Source organism: Protopterus annectens, chromosome 1.part1, assembly GCF_019279795.1.
Source record: "Protopterus annectens isolate FY-2018-M chromosome 1.part1, PAN1.0, whole genome shotgun sequence".
Taxonomy (NCBI): domain Eukaryota; kingdom Metazoa; phylum Chordata; order Ceratodontiformes; family Protopteridae; genus Protopterus; species Protopterus annectens.
The window spans coordinates 1,302,947,973-1,302,972,204 of record NC_056726.1 but is presented as its reverse complement, the minus strand read 5'-3'; the positions used below and the strand labels follow the sequence as shown (position 1 = coordinate 1,302,972,204).

The 24,232-nt window shown below is 38.8% G+C and overlaps 1 protein-coding gene across 2 annotated transcripts in view; it reads left to right on the top strand.

Annotated features, from left to right (window-relative positions):
• TTYH1 (tweety family member 1) overlaps positions 1-24,232 on the top strand; it is a 1,335,534-nt gene that overhangs the window by 468,432 nt on the left and 842,870 nt on the right. For both annotated transcript variants that reach the window (XM_044081666.1, XM_044081659.1), the window contains exon 2: positions 8,260-8,432. In XM_044081666.1, the coding sequence (XP_043937601.1) occupies positions 8,260-8,432 (173 nt within the window). The remainder of the gene's footprint in view (positions 1-8,259; positions 8,433-24,232) is intronic.

Below are 24,232 nucleotides of genomic sequence, written 5' to 3'. Positions count from 1 at the left end.
CACATTCTACTCCATTTGGCAATTGGTAGGTTGATTAACTTACCTTGAGGGTGTGCCGGACTTGAGGATTGTGCTGGAGGGCTGCCTATATCGGATACAGATAGTACACTCCCTATACATGGTTGGGCACAGGTAGTGTCATATTTGGCATTGCTTTTACTGTTTGTGCGAGTCAGAGAGAGGTGTCATTCCCTGGGTCCGTACTGTGTCAGTGCATATGCTATGCGTTGCCTCTTTGCCAAGGCCAGGGAATACTGGGCATGCCCACTTCTGCCTACTGGGGCAGGCTTGGGTTGTTCCTTCTCTGAGTCACTCTGTGCCTGTACAGGCCTTGGCATTGTTGGGGTGCTGTGTGGCCCTGCCCCATGCTGTTCCTGCTGCAGCTGTTTCTGCATGATCATATTGTGTAGCATAGCACATACCATAACAATTTGGGTACATGTAGCTGGTGAATACTGCAAGGCTTCACCGGATGTGTCCAGACACTGGAACCGTGACCTGAGCATCCCAAATACACGCTCTATTATATGTCTGGCCTGTGCGTGTGCCTCATTATGGCATTGCTGTTCAGGTGTGTGTGCATTTCTGATGGGTGTCATCAGCCACGGCTCCAGTGGGTACCCAGCATCCCCCACTAGGTGACCATAGGGAATGTCCACATCAGCAAATCCGTGGTACAGCTGCATCAGTTGCCATATATGTGAACTGTCATAGCTTCCAGGGCAGCCAGCACACACATTCAGTATAATGCCCTGGGCATCACATACGACCTGGCAGTTGATGGAGGGGATGCCCCTGCAGTTAATGTAGGCCCTACCCTGCTCACCGGGTGGTGCTTTGATGCATAAGTGCGTGCTGTCTATAGCAACCACTACCCCTGGGTAGTCTGCTATTTGGTGGAAGAGATGCATATTGCTGGGCAACACCTCACATGTGTTGAGGAAATATACGTGCTCACTGGCATGTGCTGACATGGCATCCAGGAACTGGTGGAATACTCTGGATGCTGATGCCTGTGAGATGCCTATGATATCCCCAGTTGTGCTTTGGGAGGTACTTGTGGCTAGTATACCAAGGCCTACACATACCTTGGTACCCACTGGGATAGGTTCCCCTCGGCCAGTTTGGTGTGTCAGGTGTGGCCTGCACAGCTCAACAATTTGCTGTAGGAGGTCTCTGTTCACCCTATAGTGCTCCACTATCTCCAGCTCATGTCACCCCTGGTAGGTTACTCTGGGTCTGTACACTCTTCTCTGTCTCCTCACTGTGAATTGTTTGGCAACATTCACATCCTCACCACCCTCAGCCTCTTGCACATGTTGTTCTATGTTGCCTGCTGCAGCCCTTCTCATTTTGTAGGTTTGTTTTTAAAATTTCCCTGCTTGTATACACTGGTGGTGTAGAGTGTGGAAAAAACAGGGGGGAAGGTGTTAGCTTAGTTTATAGCGGTGTTCTGGGCTGGGTTGTCTGCTGCCTGTGTAATTAGCTGATTCTGATACATTTCACCTGGCAGCTCAGCTAGTTGTCCTTGATTACCTTCCTACTGCTGTTTTCCCTTCCATTGTCTCCCTGTTTAAGCCTGTGTGTGTGCTGCACAGAGTGCTCAAATGTGCACAGAGCTACTATTTCCTGGTTTAACTTCCTTTTTCTTCCTGTGAAACCCAGTGCGCGGTATGCACACCCACTTACGCTTTGTAAGGAGTGCTAAGTAGTTTGGACACACCTCTAGCTTAGCTGTGCTAAGCTAGGAGCAGTCCCGAGCCACAGGGCTCCAATCCACTTACAGTATGCCTGATACACACCCCCGTGATGTCACCTATATCCTTGTCTTGCACCCAGCTATTTCTGCTGTTACACTCTTGGAACCTGCCTCACACCCTGGGGAAATCTGGGATTTACTATCTTTTGCCTCATTTGCATACGATTGTCTGCTAATGCATAGTTACATGTCCCACACTGAGCCTCCCCCTTAGCAACCATTACTCACTGGCCAGGTTGTCTTATGCCTGCCATTGACTTGCATGGCAGAATACATGCTTTTAGTTAGAATGCTTCTTTTAAGTTTGTTTTATTATTTTCCCCCGATCCCATTTGCAAGCCGCTGCCCTATGCTTAAACAGGCAAGATCAGCAAAAAGAAAATACAAGTTTTTTTTTTTTATTATTTAAACATTTTGCATTACCAATGGCCTTCTACTTGGCCATTGGCATGCTTCATCAATGATATGCAGCCTTTATTTGGAGCTGTCATAGTTCCGTTTTTGTAGTTTGCAGAAATGTACTCAGTTACTAACCGAGTACATTTCTGCAGACTGCACTTGTCCTGCACTGACAGCTGCCTGCTTCCTGGATCACAAATTACCCTCATTTGTATGGTTTTCACCTGCAAATGAGGGTAATTTGCATACAGGTGCTCGGTCCGTGCAAAATTAACCTAAGAGCTCACTTGCATGTCCCGGGAGCTTATTCCTGGCTTACGTCAGCCATATTGCCGAAAATAGCTCTTACACTAATCCTGCACCCTATAAAGGGCTCTGTAAATCCGGAGGAATGTCTGACCACTAAGTTAAGTTGTTAATCATAGCCATACTATAGTCTATACTCCTGTCCCGAGCAAGGCTGTAATTATATCTGCAGTAGCCATTCTTGAATCATGACTTTGAAGCTAACTCTTTACAAAAGCCACTTCGTGTGCCTAGTAGTCTTTCTGTGAATATTTTTTTTCTGTAGTTAATCCTGAACTGCTTATACCCTGTCTTTAAACTCTACCTTCACTTCATTTCATGCTTCCTTTTCTTTTTTTTTTCAGAAAAAAAATGTATTTCTTTTTTGCACAAATGAAACCAAACAATTTATTTAGAAGAGCAACAAAATAAACTATCTAAAATGCCCATAACAATAAATGCAATGATAAACAATTAATAGTTCAATAATGCTTCCTTTTCTGATGCATGCCACCTTCTTGGATTTCTCTTGAGATACTTGAGCAGATTTATTTTGTCCCTGTTCCACCTGGATGTACATGGTGTTAAGCTTGCTTTATCTCTGCTGTTGTGGCCGCAAGACCCTTTCTGATCTACCACTGGACAACTTTTACATACACTATTCCATATGGGATCGCACTGACTATATTTACAGAATGATAATGAATCCCTTCTTTGTGCTGATAACATCTCTCTGTCTGTCTTTGCATTCCACCTTCTCTCGGTCCTCTGCAGCATAGCCTTTCAGTGTTTGCCTTTTAACTAAAAGAGAAATCATAATAATGTTGGATGGGTAAAAGAGCACATTTTTTTCCATTTCAGTGTAATTTCTTACTGGTTCTTCCAATTTGTACATATAATGTCTGTTGTCTGGCAACCAGTGCTTTTAGGCCATGAGTCTTCAACAGTGTATATACTGACAGTTGTTTGATTATCTTTCAACTATATGGTAGATACCCTGTAAAATGCTAGCCTTGACAGAGATCAGAGTGGAAAAGATCTGAAATCTTAAAAAAATATAAAGATGCATGATTTTATTGAATAGTATAATTTTATAATCTGAGAGCTCACCAAGCAGAGTTTACTGTACCATTTATGTTTAGAATTACTTCACTCTGGAATAAAATCCCAGGCCAGGTTAGGCAGAGTCCCTCATTGACTCTCTTCAAGGGGAATCTTGATGAGTGGATGGGAGATCGTAGATTTACCCCGGGTATCACTTCTGTGTCACTGTTAGACAGAGGCGCAGTATACTAACCTCGAAAAAGGGCATATCAAAATTAATTTAAAATGGGTGGCGAAAGCCAAACACACTCTGGCTAGGCTTATAAATGCCCTAGTGCAGATACCCTAGTGTGAACCTATGAACCTATTAGTCTTTTGATTTGTTTTATATGCAGCATGATAAGTATGTATTTTAACAAAAGTACATTTTTATTCGTTCAGTCATTCAGTATTAATAGAATTGCTGTGCTTATCTAGAGGGATATTTATGGGTGAAAAGACTATCCTATATGTAGCCATTAAAAGTAGGGTCCCATCTGCCTGAGTTGGTAGCAAATGAATGAAAATTAAATGTCCTAGGATACTTTCCAGGAGAACAGCAGAGGGCTTTTATTTCAGTATACCATTATACACACCCAGATGTACAATTGTAATTATTTTTGCTAGTCTCATTTTCTTTGCAAACAAGCTGAACATTAGTTGGACTCAGCTCTTCCCTCAACACTAAATATTCTGCAATACTGAATACAGTATACTTGAAAAACTCCTATAACCTCTGATTTCTATTCACTGTAACCTAACTGCTTCTTCCTATATACCCCCAAATCAACTGTCTCTCTCTCTCTCTCTCTCTCTCTCTCTCACTCTTTCCCCAACTCGGCAGTGTATATTGCCAAATCATATTAAGTTCAAACTGTAATCACTTGGTTGTCACTGATGTAACATTATTATCTATGTTAACTGAATTTTAATTTATATGTACTTTTTATTGTACTTGTACCTAAGCTGTGGAGCTTTTCTCCCCAGGCCTCCACCGAAAAAGGACCTGTGTCCAGTGGACATTCCTGGTCAACAAATGTAAACTAAAATAAATAAATAAAATAAATTAACCTTAAAATCCCCTTCTGACTCCTAAGCCTAAAATCTCTGTCATCCTGATCCCTAAGCTTAAAACTCCATCCTGCTTTGTAACCCTAAATTCTCCCTCCCAATCCCTCCTCATGGCTCCTTGTCCAAATTCATATTTGAGTTTAAGCTCCAGCAGTAGCAGCCTGCTCATGCTACAAGGCTGTCAGGTCCCTGGCTTTGGGACAGTGTTTTTTGAGCAGATGGGACTCAAGCACCTGTGATGCTCCCATTTATATGTGTGTGCCCATAATATCTATCCCTTTCTTCCACAAACTATTCATCCCTATCTCCTATAGACCCATTTTTTCTGCTGGTCTCCAGCATGCTGGGATACTGGGAGAGGTCAGTGAGGACTAGTGATGATAGCACATACACATGTATGCCTGGGAAGTACAATGGAGTGCCTGTTATGCCAGACTCAGTGTAAATACATGCTCCTATCCATACTTCTGTGTGTCTGTAATTTCTAACTAGACTGCTTTATATCACTTGCCTGGCTCATATTGTCTGAGTCCCAGACCTGTAGTACATGCCCCTCACTCCACTGAAGCTCTTGCACCAGAGCTCAGCCAACACCCCAGCCAACAGGATGGAGAAGAGTTGGCACTGGACGCTCACTCCCATCCCTCCCCAGTTAGATATACCATTGAGCCCAGACAGCTAATCAAACCCATGTCAGCTGAGGCCTGAAATAGCCAAATCTCATTTGTCCAAAGCTCTAGTCCGTTTGTCATCCTCTCAGTCATTAAAATGTCTCAATCTGAAAAACTTTTCTTAAAGCTGGACAATATCGAACAGTACTTACTAGCAGCAGTCTTGTGCGACTCTTTGCCATAGAGGAATGGATACTTCCATTAATTTTTCTGCTACAGTATAACAGCTTATGTCCCTACTTCCAGGTATCAGGGCGCTTTTTGGAGTGCCTTCATCTTTTATGGGTAGCTCCCTGGAGACATATCTTGCTCTCTCTATCTTTAGACCTAAAGGTCAGGAATATAATCCTTTCTAGAGGTGGTGTCAGTAATATATCCCTCAAGATACCCAGTCCTCATTGGTTGCCATGTAGAGTATCTCTCAGGTTTGTCTGCCTTTTCCTTATTTCTTAGAAACTAATACTCTGGCTGCAGAGTATCAGATTCAGCCACAGGAATATTGTGAATATCTGTCCACCCAAAATGGAGACACTGTGTAACTATAGCATTTGTGTGTTGATATTACTGTCTCGCCAGCATGAATGCTTATGAGCGACAGCTTCTGAAGTTTATAGAATATTTCTTTTTAGCCTGCCTCTCTAGAACAATCTGTTGTCCTACCCTAACATCCACCAGAATCACTGTTGCAGTGCTTTGGTCTGTGAATGCATAAAATAAGAAACATCAGACTGCACAAATAAAGCTGTGGCCTTATGATGCACATGCTAAGGATGTTAATACAAAAAACATACGGTACAAACCTCATCTCATGGCTGAATACTTAATCCTCCTATGTAAAAACAGGTGGTATATGCTGTGTTCAGCCTATTGTCTTTACGTAAAGTGGTGTTACAAAGGCATCAGTTCTTTGAATTATTAACCTGCTGCGTCATCCACCAGGATGCATGAGGGCTAGGCCACCCTGGTGCTGGTGTCCACTCCTTGCAGCATCATAGCAGTAATATCCTTACCATGAGAAACACTAACAACTCCTCCAACTCTGTTACCTGCTTCTTCTTGGTGCCCTCCCCTTTGGCCAGCCTCTGTGCTGCTTTACAAATGTTTTTGCCTAAGCATGGAGTGCCACATCACCGACACACCTATGACATTGTTGCAGAATTCAGGTCCACTCTCCACCAGCACTGATGTCATAGACCAATGTCTGCCATACCTGGTTATGTAAAAGGTAGACAGTACTCCCTCTCCTTACCAGATGCAGGACCTCCTCCATTCACCATGTCCTCTGGACATGCTGACACCTTTGAAAATAAGAGATATATCTACAGAATGTATACTGTTCTGGCTGATAGGATGACAGTTACACAAAGAGGTATAACTGATATTGTATGGTAGAAAGGCAGTGCCCTCTGCTGCCAATATTAAGTTGACACATAGAGAAACATGGGTGACACAGTGCTAGTGTAAGGCGATATATGCGTGGAGGCATGTATGCAAACCCATATGTATATATCTATCTACAGATAGATAGATAGATAGATAGATAGATAGATAGATAGATAGATAGATAGATAGATATTCACAGTGCATAATCTCGCTGGAAGGACAGATATAAACATATAGGGACAGGTACATCTGACCTCAGGGTGTGTGTTGGAGCCAGTAGAATTTATGTGTGCATAAGGCATGCAGGTACATACACATTACGTGCTGCTCCCTTCAGGTAATTTGTATTTTGCTCCATTCAGGTAATTTGCATTGCTGTGCAAGAGTAGACATTGTTTTGCTATTAGATAAATACTTCTTACCACACGTCTATATATTACTGGAGCATTTATTAACTGATTAAGTACTGCAATTGATGAGAATATAAGAATCATATTTAATTTTAAGAATGTTTAATGTGCACTACCCAGATGAACATTCCTGCTCACTAAACACACACACACACACACACACACACACACACACACACACACACACACACACACACACACACACATCTAAAACATCATAACAGACTGAGCACAGACTCCCAAAAAGTTCCCATATATTGCACAACAGTATGTATTGCCTCAGTCCAAATCTATCGAATATGCTAGTCAAAATTTAAACATTTGCTTATGTAACTTAAATGATATACAGACCCAAGTTGCAAGTACATTTCTGAAATGGTTTTACAGTCTTTAATAATAAACAGTAGCTGCCCAGCCTCTTGACTATTGATCTGACTGTGGTGATTGTTTAGGATTTATTGTTTTTCACTGCTGGTTGACTGAGGGGGTATCTCATTTAAGCATGAAAGGCTTTCAAGCTGGAAGTGATTAAAACATAAATCTATTACAAGTGAAAGGTTCATAACAAAGGTGAATGAACTCTCGCAGCTTTCTGTTGAGCAAGCAAATATGCTAAATATTTACAAAATTATTTGAATGTGTTTTAAACCATATTTTTGTTCCAGCTAACCTACCCAGTTAGTTTCACAACTTTTCATTTTATTCTTTACACTTTATATGCCTTTTTCTGATCCCATACATTTTATACTGTTTTGCATTAGTTTATTGCTGGAAGTCTATATTATTTGCACTTTTTTTCTTTAAATAAAGTTGTTCTTTAAATTTTGTCAGACACACTAGCTTTCCCTTTCAGAATACCCAGGGGATTTACATATTCATTTTTACTGTTTGACAGGGGTGTGTTTGAACTCTAGAGAATCTTGTTCTCTTTTAGCCTCTCTCAACAGCTTCTGCTTGTCTAAGCAGAAATTCTTATATCTTACTATTGCTAATTAAATCAAAAATGCTTCAGATTTAACCTTATTGAAATTATTGTTCCACCTTCTTTACCAAAGCACCTTGTTTTATTTAAGCCAGCTACTGTGTTGTGATCTATCAGCTCTTGCTTTTGCTGGAATGTTACCTCAAATAATAATAATAATAATAATAATAATAATAATAATAATAATAATTCTTTCCATTCTCTGATTTTTTTCAGGCTTTGCTCTTTCTGTCTGCCATAGCTGGGATCTGTCTGGTGATAAGCCTCATCCTGATATGTGTCTACTTAATCCGGTTTTGCTGCTGTAACTCTGATGAAGACGAAGAGTCAAAGGATCACCGTGTTTGCTGCGTTACATGGAGCAGTGTGACAGCTGTGATCTTCTGCTGGTGAGTGTTTCTGGAAAAGTATTACACTTTAGTCAAGAAGGTATTCTTACAAGAAGCACAGTGATTTTCATTATATGCCTCACAGTTGATTGCTTTTATCCTAGAAGTTGCTGGGCCAAAAAAAGGATTAATTTTAATTTAACGTTCACTTGCAAGGCTTAGAAAGAAGTATTTCTGATGATTTCTGTGCTTGTTTTTAAAAAAATGTGTAGTTACATTCAGGTGGAACCATTTCTTATCCTGTGGCAGTTACTTGATGTAAACAAGTTAAGATAATAACTGAAATGTGATCTGTCTTCCCTACATCTGTATTATGTTTTGAAAATGAGTTTTATTATCCCTGGACAAATACTAGATTAGTACATGTTTAAATACTCCTCCAATTAAGACATCAGTAAATCTGGTAAATCCAGTAATTAATCCTCTTTGCTTTCTTTTTGCATAGCTTGAAACAGTAGGTCATTATTACAGTGGTAAATTCTGGAATAGTCACTCTTGACTAATGGTCTGATCAGATAGTTACTGCCATGATGGTTGACTTAAAGAATCATAGAACTTTGTCCATAAGACAGATACCAGGATTCAGCCTGGAGACAGGCCTGTGGATGAAGCTCACCAACTAGCACCTGTTGAATCTCAGTCAGACTCATTCTGAAAAAAAAAATCTGACAGGAGTCACTATGTGAGCATACCACATGATGCAAGGTGAAAGGTCAAGTCAGGTGCAATGTTAAGTTCATAGGTTCATAGGTTGAACCTGTGACCCTAACATTGTACCTGACCTGACCTTTTACCTTGCGTCATGTGGTATGCTCACACAGTGACTCCTTTCAGGGAGCAGACATGAACAGGATGGATAAGATGGACTAGACCTTAGCAATGGAAACTGGCTCTTGGAACATGGACCATCACATCAATGCTGGGAAAAGAGCTAGTGATTGTGCAGGAGGTTTAAATGTGCCCATTTGATCTTGATCTGTTGTGCATATATAACTGTTTCTAGAAACAAACTTCTTCAGCAGAAGTAGCCTTTTTCACCTCTGCAGTTGACCCACTGGTGAAGCTCCAGGTTAATTTATAGAGACTCTCTGCTTGATATACAGTTAGAATTTGTCCTGCTAGATAATAGGATTGCTTCAATGTGACTATGATTTGCAGAAATAAAAGTTCTGTCATTTCTAAATTGGCACCTAAAAGGTATTCAGAATACATGGCCTTCTTAAGAACTGAGTGTGGTGCTTGACAGGGTTCTATATACTGACTCTGTAATTATACAGAAAAACTGCAACACTCACAAAGGAAATGAAAACGGAACATGAAGGTGCTTGATAGGGTTCCTTATCAGAAGCCATATGGTGAACTGTTTTTAAACTTCTGTGCTGGTCATGGTTTGTCTATATCATGCACCATATTCAAACTTAAGTATGTTCATATGTTTAATTAATATCAGAGCAGTGTGGGCTAGCTTGCTGACCCTTTCCAGTTATGAGCCATGCTCATAGAACAAATACAAAGAAAATATACATTGTGTAACCATCCAACAAAAAAAATACTTACAGAAAAAAATAAGAGCTTCCAAAAGAAATATGCATAAGCAGCCGAAATCATAGCTCTCAACTGTCCAGATTTTCACAGAACATACAGATTTTTTGCCTCACATATTTGGTCTGTTCCTCATAATATTTGTGTTTTTTGTTAAGTCACTGAGGATTGACGTCACTAAATAATGCAACACATTTGAGTTTCAGACTTCATATCCTTCAGAAAATGCTTGTTAACTCAAATCCTATTATTTTAAAAGTTTTTTAGAGCAATACTCAAAATCCATCCCCATTTCTGGGCCTTTGTTCCTCATTATTTTAGGCTCCGTCTGGCAGAAATGTATATATTGAGTGAACTATACCCATTTATTTTATTTTATTTTATTTTATATTGTTTACCATGAAAGTCTGACTAGGAAAAGTTTGTTTTCAGAGGAAGCCCATTGAAAAAAGCTTTAACAGAGAATATAAGTACAGATTAACAGTAATGTTGAATACAAATGAATATAAAAGAAAATAAAGCAACTGAGAGCTGTCAGCCAATGTACAGCATTACAATTTGCATTACTTTTCAAGAAATTAGTTATAATTCTTAAAAATCCAGACACAAGTAATACATTTAACCATTATCTCAAAAGCAATTGCAGTGGACATCATTGGAGATCTAATGTTTGCAGGCTTTTAATTCCAATAGACAGGTGATACCAAATTGGTGGACCCAGCCTAGAGAAGGTTATTGTCCTACTGCTGCTTTGAAACAGGGGCAGGACAGGGAAAGTTTGTCATTTTTGCAGCTTCTGAATGTGTAGTTTTGATCCCCTTAAGGTAGTAAATTATTTTTTACGATTTTGAAAAGATGAGTACTTAACTGAAACGTGTCTCTTAGTAACTGACATCCATTTGATATCTTGTAATAATCTGCAATGATGCTTCAGCAGCCCTGCCAACAGTATAAATCTGCAGATAATGCTGTCTGTTACATGCAGCCTCTGAGCATTATGGGATGAATGTAGGGCCAGTAAATGGAGTCCATATTCAAACTAGGGAAGTAAAACGTTTCTTTCCATGGAAGAAGGGAAAGAAGGTGGTCTAACCTATAGAAGAGTTTTAACCAATATACAATTTTGATAATAATTCTATCTGTATGTAAAGTGAATATTGGTGATGGTTCACCTGTACATCCAAGGTATATTTGCTCTATGATATTAGAAATTATATTGTTTTTGTGTATCTTTCAAGAGGAGGAGTGGAAGAGAATGTAATTTTTGAGCTGTGAAAAATGGCATTACATTGATTTGTTTTCTAAAGCTTATTAGGAACTTGCTGAATGAGGACCATCAGAAGAGCTCTTTGAATCAGTTTGGTAGTTTCAGCTGAAGTTCCGAATGTCGCTACTAGATTCCATGAGAAGAATGTGTCAGCATACAATATTAAATGCAGGTAGGTCTGTGGGCAGGATTTTATCAAAGAAGTAGAAGAGTAGATAGCTGTGGGCAGGACGTTAATGAAGAAATAGAAGAGTAGATAGCTGTGGGCAGGACGTTAATGAAGACATAGAAGAGTAGATAGCTGTGGGGAGGATGTTAACGAAGACATAGAAGAGTAGATAGCTGTGGGCAGGACGTTAACAAAGACATAGAATAGTAGATAGCTGTGGGGAGGATGTTAACAAAGACATAGAAGAGTAGATAGCTGTGGGGAGGATGTTAACAAAGACATAGAAGAGTAGATAGCTGTGGGCAGGACGTTAACAAAGACATAGAAAAGTAGATAGCCTAATACTGAGCTTTAGGGAACACCAGCATTTAGTGAGCCATGCTCAGAGGAATAATTTTCACTGTAAATCTGAAAGGTTCTTTCCCCTAGATAGTTCATTGAATGGTGTTATCAGCAAAGTTCCGTTTTTTAGATTTATTGAGAAAAACTTTTGTGATCAACAGTTTCAAAACCCCTTGTCATATCAGTAGAAAAACCCACAGTAATTAGACCTTAATTCATGTTGCTAGAAACTGTATCAATTGCAGTAAGTAGAGCTGTAAATGTGATAGCAGACATTTAGAAGCCATGTTACACATCACAAAGGAGACTGTAGCAATGATAATAATAGCATCAGTCCTGAGGCCATATGTTCTGGAGACTGATTTCATCACAGGTGCTAAGCTTTTAATTGACCATAACTTGGTAGTGAGTTGGGTCACACAGCTGGGGCAGCTGCTTCACAGGCCCTGGAAACTCAACTGTGTAGTGAGAGCATCTTGAGAATGTCTAACCAATACTTTTTTGAGCAAAGAGTTCAACTCTCACCTCTGAAACAACTTCTCCCATATACCTGAAAAGGTCAGAAATGTTAAGTCCAAATGGACCACTATTCCAGACCACAATAGAAGAGAGTAGCTGAAATGTAGTTGCTTATTGTCATAGTGGTAACCTGCTGAGAAAAGCTATCAAGTTAAAGAAAGAGGCCTTCTGTACAGCGTAAGCAGAGGGTCTCCAGATTAGACTGACAGGTCCTACCAGGATGGGAAGGTGCTAGAATCTGCAACAGTCACCAAAACAAAGGCTTAGGAGTAGGAGGAGTGTAGCAGGCTCCCTAGTGAAATAGCAGAACTCACAATACAGAATCCTGAACTACCAAAAATAAAGAAGAGCTAATATCAAGAAGCGCTCTTCCTCCTTAAAATTATTTTTTGCAAGGTCAAAGCTCCCTATACCTCCTAAACTTATATACATGGACTCTGAGATGACAATACATTGGAGAAAAGAAAATATTACAAAAAATAGCAATCTGAGACATAATATATATAACCACAAAAACAACTCCAACACCTCCAAAAATAAATTGTACCACACAGCTCCAAGATTCAGCAACGAAAATAACAGCCAAACTTGTAGAAAGATTTTGAGTTTTATTACAATTCTGGTACCTCGGCCTTCGCCTTCAATGGAATAACTTACAATTTGAAATACAAGTCTTTATATACCACTTACAAAAATTAGATAATTATATAATTAATCAATCAATCAATAAAGTATTTATCCTAATAAATAACATATAAATAAATGAATAAATAATTCATACACATGTTTTAGTGTAAAGGAGATCCCAGGGAATTTGAAGATTTTGTGTCTGGCCTTAAGATGAACCCATGTGGTTTAGATTTTACTTTTATTATAGGTGGCAATAATATTCAGTATTTGGATATAGAATTTTATGTGAGGTTGAATCTCGCCTTTCTTGCTTTGTCTCCAAACTGTCCAACCTGAGCTGACCCACTAATATACTGATTCCTAATCCTGTCCATCCTAGTCACACCCAGTGCAAATCTTAACATCTATAACTCTGCCACATCCAGCTCTGACTCCTGCCTTTTCATCAATGACACCATCTCCAACCCATATAACATAGCTGGTTTCACTACCCTCTTGTAGACCTTCCTTTTCACTCTTACTGGTACCCGTCTGTCACAAATCACTCCTGACACTCTTCTCCACCCATTCCAGCATGCCTGTACTCTCTTCTTCACCTCTCTTCCACACTCACCATTACTCTGAACTGTTGATCCCAAGTACTTAAACTCATCCACCTTTACCAGTTGTACTCCCTGCATCCTCACCATTCCTCTACCACCCCCTCTCATTTACAAAAATACATTCTGTTTTAGCCCTGCTGACCTTCATTCTTCTCCTCTCTAAAGCATATCTCCACCTCTCCAGGGTCTCCTCAACCTGGTCCCTACTCTCACTACAGATTGCAATGTCATCTGCAAACATCATAATCCATGGGGCCTCCTGTCTGATCTCATCTGTCAACCTGTCCATCACCACTGCAAATTAGAAAGGGTTCCGAGCTGATCCTTGATGTAATCCCACCTCCACCTTAAATGTATCTGTCACTGCCACTGCAGTCCTCACCAATGTCACACTACCCTTGTACATGTCCTGTACCACTCTTACATACTTCTCTGCCACTCTCGATTTCCTCATACAATACCACAACTCCTCTCTAGGCACCCTGTCATATGCTTTCTCTAAGTCCACAAAGACACAATGCAACTCCTTCTGACCTTCTCTGTATTTCTCCAACAACACTCTCTGAGCAAATATTGCATCTTTAGTGCTCTTTCCTGGCATGAAACCATACTGGTGATCACTAATCATCACCTCCCTTCTTAACCTAGCTTCCACTACTCTTTCCCATAACTTCAAGCTGTGACTGATCAATTTTATCCATCTGTAGTTACTGCAGCTCTGCACATCACCCTTATTCTTAAAGATAGGTACCAAAACACTTTTTCTCCACTCCTCAGGCATCCTCTGACTTTCCAAAATTTCATTAAACAATCTGGTTAAAAATTCCACTGCCATTTCTCCTAAGCACCTCCATGCTTCCACTGGTATGTCATCTGGGCCAACAGCCTTTCCATTCTTCATCCTCTTCATAGCTGTCCTTACTTCCTCCTTGCTAATCTGTTTCACTTCCTGATTCACTATCCCCACATCTTCCAACCTTCTCTCTCTCTCATTCTCTTCATTCACCAGCCCTTCAAAGTACAATTCAGTGACAAACATTACGTAAACTAAAAAAAAAAAAAAAAAATATATATATATATATATATATATATATATATATATATAACTGGTAGAAGACTCTTACTTTAAGAAAAAAATTATTAAGCAAATGAAACAGCATTTGGTTATCGATGTACTATGAAGACTTATTTAATCTCCCTTGTATACTATGAAGAAGTAAGCATGTTACTTTTCTACATTTTAATTATCATACTTATGGCAACTTAAAAAGGACAACATTTATTTGAAATACGGGTATTAAAGGGCACAAAATGAAGAACTGTACTGTTCATTTGTCTTTTAGTTTTATTTCAACAATTTTCTCAGTTTGTATCTTCACAGATGTTGCACTTCATTCCATTTCTTCAGCATGTTCCAGTATTTATTAGTTTGAACAAATATGACAGCTTTTTCTAAAGTGTCTTTTTTTGTCCTTTTAAGTAAAAATATTCTAATTCTTTCAAGGAGTGATAGATGTGTTTCTATACTCATCATCATCTTCTTTTGGCTGTTCCTGTTAGGGGTCGCCACAGCGGATTACCTGTTTCCATTCCTTCCTGTCCTCTGCATCTTGCTCTTTCACACCAACCGCCTGCATGTCCTCTCTCACCACATCCATAAACCTTATCTTAGGCCTTCCTCTTTTCCTCTTACCTGGCAGCTCCATCCTTAGCATCCTTTTCTCAATATACCCAGCATCCCTCCTCAGCACATGTCCAAACCAATGCAATCTCACCTCTCTTGCTTTGTCTCCAAACTGTCCAACCTGAGCTGACCCTCTAATATACTGATTCCTAATCCTGTCCATCCTAGTCACACCCAGTGCAAATCTTAACATCTTTAACTCTGCCACATCCAGCTCTGACTCCTGCCTTTTTGTCAATGCCACCATCTCCAACCCATATAATATAGCTGACCTCACTACCCTCTTGTAAACCTTCCCTTTCACTCTTACTGGTACCTATCTGTCACAAATCACTCCTGACACTCTTCTCCACCCATTCCATCCTGCCTGTACTCTCTTCATCACCTCTCTTCCACACTCACCATTACTCTGAACTGTTGATCCCAAGTACTTAAACTCATCCACCTTTACCAACTCTACTCCCTGCATCCTCACCATTCCTCTACCCTCCCTCTCATTTACACACATATATTCTGTTTTAGCCCTGCTGACCTTCATTCTTCTCCTCTCTAAAGCATATCTCCACCTCTCCAGGGTCTCCTCAACCTGGTCCCTACTCTCACTACAGATTGCAATGTCATCTGCAAACATCATAATCCATGGGCCCTCCTGTCTGATCTCATCTGTCTACCTGTCCATCACCACTGCAAATAAGAAAGGGCTCAGAGCTGATCCTTGATGTAATCTCACCTCCACCTTAAACATATCTGTCACCCCCACTGCAGTCCTCACCAATGTCACACTACCCTCGTACATATCTTGTACCACTCTTACATACTTCTCTGCCACTTCTGACTTCCTCATACCATACCACAACTCCTCTCTAGGCATCCTGTCATATGCTTTCTCTAAGTCCACAAAGACACAATGCAACTCCTTCTGATCTTCTCTGTATTTCTCCAACAATACTCTCAGAGCAAACATTGCATCTGTAGTGCTCTTTCCTGGCATGAAACCATACTGCTGACCATTAATCATCACCTCCCTTCTTAACCTTGCTTCCACTACTCTTTCCCATAACTTCAAGCTGTGACTGATCAATTTTATCCCTCTGTAGTTACTGCAGCTTTGCACATCACCCTTATTCTTAAAGATATGTACCAAAACACTTTTTCTCCACTCCTCAGGCATCTCTGACTTTTCCAAAATATGTGTTTCTATACTATTCTTTTTAATATTCTAATTCTATCAAGGAGTGATCGATGTGTTTCTGTACCATTCTTTCTAACTCCTTCATTAATGATAAACATGCCTTTCCTTTATTCACTACTTCAGAAAAGTAGTCATTATCAAACCTGATGAGATTTTCACCTATCGTTGGTGGAGGATTTGACCATGCTGACCCAAGGTTTCATTTGTTTTCAATGTTGGACATCCATCTGACACTAATGGTTTTAGGATGACAATTTTTATTTGCTTAATGGGTGGTTGAAGCCCTCTGGACTGTTTCAATTCCAAAATATAAGGTTTCATTCAACTTTAAAGCATTAGGCAGCCAAGATGACAAAACATATATTTTCACCTTCATATTTTTAGGTATACCATAAATTCTGATATTATTTATTCTCATTATATTTTCTATATCATCAACCAAGTAGGCAAGTGTTTTGCTTTAATAAAAAATTTAATATGTTTTTACCATCTTTCATTTTTCTTTTTTTTTTTTTTTATTCATGCTAACACCTCAGCAATTTCACCTTAAGCAACTGCAGGGGAGTCCTGTCATTCTTTTTTCAATATCATTTAATGCTTCCTCTGTGCTGCAAATTTGAGTACTTTGTTGTTTAACCGAGATTCCAATTAAATAATGTTCTCAGTCTTCCTTTATGGACTCCATTTTAAAATCTAGTTTGCACATTTTTGTGGAAAGTTCCTGAATACTCAGTACAAAGGTTTGCATCTATTTCTTCACTGAACATTTTTGTGAGTTACCTTTTGAATGTCTCTTCTTTGGAGTTTCTTCATTAACAATTAAATGATCTTGTAAAAAGTATTCTGAATAAATCAAAAACTTTTCTTTGAAATGTTTATATTTAAAATTTATTCATACATTTTTTTTTGTCCGGAGTTCCTGTGAGAATGTTTAGAAATCCTGTCAATTTTGATAATAAAGTTGCAGAGCAGTTTATAATTACTGCTAAGTACCCTCCATTATGGCCACACACTCTCATGGGTGTCACTGCTTTTACTGTAAATGACATACTGTAGCTGCATTCAAGATGAAGCTGCTACCAAAGAAGATTATTGAAATATCCCCACATTCACTAGTTAATAAGGAATAGAGAGGGGAATATGACTAAATGACCCCCACAATGCATACTTTGAAAATGTCCATTCTGTTTCCACTGCTATCTAATATTTCATCATTTACTTAAAATTCACATGTTTATCCCACTGCAAAATGTAACTCAAAAGTTTAAAAAGAATGTATTCTTTCCTAAGTATACAGCACTTCTCCTACTACAACCTCCAAACATCTGGGATATAAACTGAGCTCAGTGATTTGCCATATTAGTTTTATAATTTATTGCTGCATCACAGTGGCTTAGCTATGCATTAGCTATTCATGTATTCATCTAGATATATTTATCTACTTCTTTTACATAGCCACCTATGGACGGTATGCCTCATGTATAATACCAGTCAAAGGCTATGGGACATCTGACAACATTTTGGTTTAAGCACTCAACACCACATATAAATAAAACTATTTTCTTTCACACAGTGTGACTCTTTCCTTTCAAGTAGTGTACATTACATGTGCTCAACATATACAGGTTCATATGCAATTTTGTGTGCTGTAGGCTCTACATAAGTAGAATTTTACCTTCATTTAAATAAAATATCAGTCAGTGCATTCATTATGTTACAGATTTCATCACCAGTTCCAGTACACCTAAGCTAGTTAGTGAAAAATTTTAGCTACACAAAGCAATCGAGCTTTCCTTTCTTTCTTTGGTTCAGTTATGCCGTCTCCGCGATACCATTCCCCAAAGAATTGTTCAAACTGTTCTTTCCATTTATCTGCTTGGCTGATGAGCTCATGTCACTAGGGACATCTCCATGTGGTATAAGTCCAGAGCACGACAAACAGATGGTGCACTGGCAGGGTTTAGTATTTCTGTTATACCCACCATACATTTTATATTAGCAAAAAATGTACATGGTTACAATACTGTAAATGTGAAATCATTTTAAATTGGAGTCACTGAATGAGCTTTAAAAATTCTGACATCTGCAAAGTGTGGAAAGTAACAATGACCACTGATGACAACAGTCTATTCTGCATGCGCAGTTTTAAATACAAGGTTACTGCCCTTATGATTTCCATACAGTTATCTTGGGAATAACCTCCATCCAGATAAGTCTCTTTATTTTAGTTGAAAGACTGCAGTGGTTCTTAAGCTCCAGTTTGTTGCATTCACAGTAAGCCAAGTGCAGCTTTTAATGTAAGACCACAGAAAAAGTTGATGAATCGTAAGAATGTATCATTGCACATAATCATTCAGAAATGTTTATAATGGAACAGCTGCTCGATGTACCTCCTACTGGGAATAACTATATCATTTTTCTGTTCTAAGTTTAACAACAGTGATGAAGGTGAAGTGAAGTGACAAAGAGTCTGCCATCCAGATCAGTTACAGTCTCCGCCACTTGGTCAGATATTAACCATTCAGTATGATAAAAAAAAAAAAAAGAAATTAAATGAAAGGGACCTTTTTGCCTGTCAACATGAGGTTAATGCATGTAAACTTTCTGGGGATAAAAAACAGTTGGAGTAAGATTTCCATGCCAGATATGTCTGCCAGTATTTTCAGAGTGATATCTCTGCTTATTTAGTACACTGGTCAGATTAATGCCTCAGGACAAACTCTGGAATCTGCTTTACAAAAACACTATTGGTACCAATTTAAGAACCATTTATCTGAATAAAGACATAATACTATGAAAACAACAATGCAGACTATGCAGTGAAATGTTTGCTATAAAATTAAAACTGCCAAAGCAACCAAAGGCTTGCCTCCCCCCCACTGTTGCCTAGAATTAGTAATAGTTCAGTATGTAGGTTTTTGTGCAACAAATTTGGTACAGCAATACTCTTATAGCATGCATCTCTGTGACTTCCTTTGCTGTTATTTGCCTTAGAGAATCTGTTATCTCCCTTTGTTGTTATTTGCCTTAGAGAACTGGAAATTAAATGTTGCAATGCATGCTACGCTTATGCTTTATTGTTGCTTAGTTATCGATATAGTTTCACTTGAATAAATTCTGGCCATTATATGTACGCTTCAGAATTAATGGAGAGCTTCTTTCTCTTTTTGTTCATATTTTATTGCAGCTTAGTCATGAGACCTATTGTTTCCTAAAACAGCTCTCGCAGCACAATACTCTGGACTCATTGGCAGTCATTCTTTTTTTATCACTCTGTGCCATTAGACTATACAACTACTTATCTGAACCTATAGAGAACAATTTTCCCAAATGGCTCTACAGCCGATATCCCTGCAATTCTGAATAAACAGAGAAAGGCAAAACATGAGAGCCAGTAAGGAACACTTGTATTCAATTAGTTTGCCTATTAACTGATAGTAGTTTAGATTGACATCAGATAGAAACAATCAGCTTCAAGTGTCCTTTTCTCACAGTACATCAATTTCTGCTCCACCTGACACACGTTACTGACACTGTACTTCCCTAGTCCCAGAACACCCCTTTCCCTATTGGATCCTTCATTCCTGCGATCTCCTATCGACTAATCTTATCCCAGTGCTATTTGTTTCAGAAATTAGTCTCCTGTCTTTAGCAAGAAATTGCCTTATAATTCCTTTTCCTTGGGTAGGTCAGCAAGACAATGGATGGTGAGAGTCAGAAATGCCCTCTCACATAGTGAGGCATATATTCATGCTGCAACTAATCCTCTATTTCCAGGCTACCCATCTGGGATGATATCATTTCACATCTGTATCATACTACTTACACTTTCAATGCTGTCATGCATGGCCAGGTAGATTAATGGAACCAGCCTGTGACTTCTACTAAGGCATACACTAGCACTGTGTTCTTCCACCACATCTCCCATCCATCAGCTAGAAGGTCTGGCCTTTAGCCACATAGCATGACCACTCACCCAGGCTGGCCTTCCACCATGTGGACTGCCATTATCATAGCTGGGAATATCCCTGCTGTGCTAGTGGCAGGCTTCAAACATTTATTCATTCATTGGTCACATACTTACTCACTGCACAGATGCACCGAAGCCAATGTTTCCTGTTGCTCCAAGGAACTAGTGTTGTGACAATGGTGTTACAAAGTAGCTGTGCTTTTTTGGGGTTTTTTTACATTAATTTTGTCCATGCTGCCCAACAGCCATCAGCCTTTCCATGCCGTATCAGCCCAGTTTTCCTCCATAATGTGACAAATAGTTGTGAAGGGCCATCATCTAGGCAGCCATCAATGTTTTCTTGTTTATGGCCTAAGGCATCACCTACAGCTGTCAGATGTGCTTGCTCATATGTGCAAGGGCTTTTTACACCTTCTCATTTTAGTGTTTGTATGTACCAGCAAACTCTTTCTCTGCAGGGTACTGCATTTTGCACTTTTGCAGAGCCAGGAGCACATGTGCAGCCAGTCTCCTGCATGCTACACATTCACTTCACTATGGATGTCAATGTTATAGCAAAGTGGAACTGTGCAGCCAGTCTCCTGCATGCTATACACTCACCTCACTGTAGATGTCAATGTTACAACAAAGTGGAACTCTCCTTCACTCACAATAGGCACCTTAGCATTGGCCTCTCACTCCTTTCCTCCCTAGACAGCCTATTACTCAGGCCATTAATTAAAGTCAGGTTGTCTAGGTAAACCAACTATATATTGCCTTATTTTTCATTATTTTGCTCAGTTTTTTATTTAATTAACTCCTACAATGAATATATGAATATATGAATATCTGAATATATTAGAATCTGGTACACTGGATTTTTTATAAGGTGATGTATCGTTGACTAAATTAGTATCCTATACCATTTCCCAAAGAATGTGGCACTTATGTGTGATGTAACATAACAGCAAGTGGGTACTCGGGACTTTCGTTTGTCACTTTAGTTAAACATATACAATATATCCCTGGTACAGCTAACCAACCAGTAGTGTGAGCCAGTGGCGGCTGGTGATTTCAAATCAAAAGGGGGCTGCAGGAGACAGCTGAATGGGTGGGGTCAATTGGGAAGGGGTACAGCCAACTAGAAAGAGGATGAGCTATGCTCAAAACCACAAAAACTGTAGCTTTAATTAAATATGCTACCCTGGGTGCCAAACCATCATTATGAGAGTCCAATCAAGACAAAATGAAGTGTAGAAGAAAAACAATATTTCAATGCATTGGCTGCATGACAGCTTACTTAATATCTAGATGGAAACAAAAAGGTTGTGAGGCATGAAAAAATAAATTACTTTTTAAATACATTACTGGAATGCCAGTCAAAATCAAGTATAAGAAAAACAAACAGCACTCAACTCAAACCACTTCTCCTTGTACTGCAGTTCTAATTATAATTTATATTCAGCTTTATTAAAGTACCAAGTAACATGCTGAAAGTAGCAATCTCTGTGATAACCCCACTTGTAAAAATGTTTCTGATTCAAAAAAGAACTGCTGCCTGACAACTATCTACTTGCTTCATGGGGAAAACATGATCAAAGTAAAAAATGATAAGCAAACAAGAAACAAGCTCAAGATACATTGCTTAAAGGATTACTTCACAGGTTATGGACCATATGTGATAGATTGGCATTCTGTTTAGTTTACAGGTAAAGCCTGCAAAGATGACTGCCAGTCTCCAACAAATGTAATGAGCTTCATAAAATACTGTAATCCTGTCCTTTATTACAAATACTGTCATATGCATTTCAATACCCAAGGCTTATACGTTATCTAGTTATGGAAGTATTCTCTGCATGGCAACAACAGAAAGGCTTTCAATGTTTGCAGTGCTTTAACAGTATGCTTATTAAAGCTTACTTTCATCTTACAATCTCAGACAAGCTTACCTGAATGTCATTAAAGCATTGCTACTTAAACAAAGAGCAACAGGGACTTTCTGAATAATAAGCATAAATCAACAGTTTAAAAAATATGACATAAACCAGGACATTCTGCAAAATCAAGGACAGATGAAAAGCCACTGTAGTACTTGTGTCTACCTTGGATGGGGGGATACTGTGCACATTTATACTGCATAACTGCTCCTTGCCTTGCTTGGACACATCCAGAGACACTACATGTGGGAGTGGGGTGCAACAAGTATGTCAAAATTTGAAATGTCTCTGGCTGACTGTGATGGCACTGACACATTTGTCATACCTCTCAACTTCAGAACAAGAAATATGGACAAAGCCATGCATAGAAGTGGGACAAAGTCCTAAAAATAAGGACAATTTTTGAATATTACTCTTATAAACTTAGAAAGATAATAGAATAGTAGGTCTTGTATTAGTATGAATTTTCTGAAGGGTATGAAATCTGAACCTCAAATGAAGGTCATTATTTTCTAACTTTAGTCTTTAATGATTTGCTACTAATTTGCCAAAAAACTATTTTATGAAAAATGGACCAAAAATGTGATGCAAAAATATAAAATAGCCACACAATACAGCTGGGAACCTGTCAAAGAAGGGACACTTTTTTAATATTAGTACTGCTAACTTGAGCAGCTGACAAAATAAAAGAATCTACATGCATTTCTGAAATAAAAGTAATCTATAACTCTGATTATTACAGTTATTTATTAATTGTAAACTCTCCACGTTTTCTTCAAAAATTGCCATTTTGCTGAGGGATTATTAGGGGAAGAGCAACATTTTGAGCCAGAATCGGGGACTGTTGAGATGTTTGGATATGCCTACTTCTATAAAGCAATTTATTTGCACATACCTCTCAACCTGTTAATGCAGGAAATCTGGACAAGGCCAAACATATTGGGGGAACATATAAACAGTACTAAAAATTGCTCTTGTATAAACTGAGACAGTTGATAGAATAACAGGTCTTGTTTTAGCATGCATTTTTCTGAAGGTTATGAAGTCTGAAACTCAGTGTCTGTCATTATTTAGTGTCTTAATTCCTAAATGGTTTGCCAGAAACCACAAATTTTATGAGGAACAAACCATAAATAAGAAGCAAAAATCTATTCATTCTGTGAAAATCTGGACATTGAGAGGTATAGTTCAGCCGGGGCTGTCTTTGAGTTTGCTACCCTTCCCCCTCACAAACTCATGGTCAAATGGAGCCTCCCCTTGCAGCCATTCCAATGAACCATTACTTGGCTATTTCACCCTATTTACCATAAACACTAATGTGCATACTGCTTTACTTCTACGATGATTTGGACTTCATTTGAAAGTTTTATTTTGCATTTTACAGCACAAACATTAAGACATCTGCTAGCAAAGCAATCCAGTCTCACAATGAAAACAGACTTAGCATTAAAACTTCTCTGCCCTTGAAACTCACATTCATTAAACAGCATTGAAACCCACATGCAAAGAAAATACATTTAGCTAGTGGTAGATAAAGATTAACTTTGGGCTATTTTCAAATGATAGGCCCCTTGCACACAAAACATACATGTGTTCTGTGATGCACCTTCCTGATTGCATTAAATTATATTAATTCTATAATACAGTACAGTTGTTAGAGGATGTTTTAAATTTATTGTTTTGAATATTTTTCCAGTAAACAATGAAACAAAATGCATACACCAATAATGACAAAACTGCCCAACTGAGTACATTTCTATCATAACAGTCTACTCAAACTTCTACAATCCACCAGTATCAGTAAATTTGCACAATCTCTACAGAAGTAAAAGTCATCTAAATAATTCCACATTAAAAAGATTTGTAACTAATGAAGAAGCTGCTGCTAGCAAACAACTTTATATTTCATTGTTTCATTTACAAATAAAGTGCCTGTTGCACTTGAGGACTAAATTGCCAATATTACA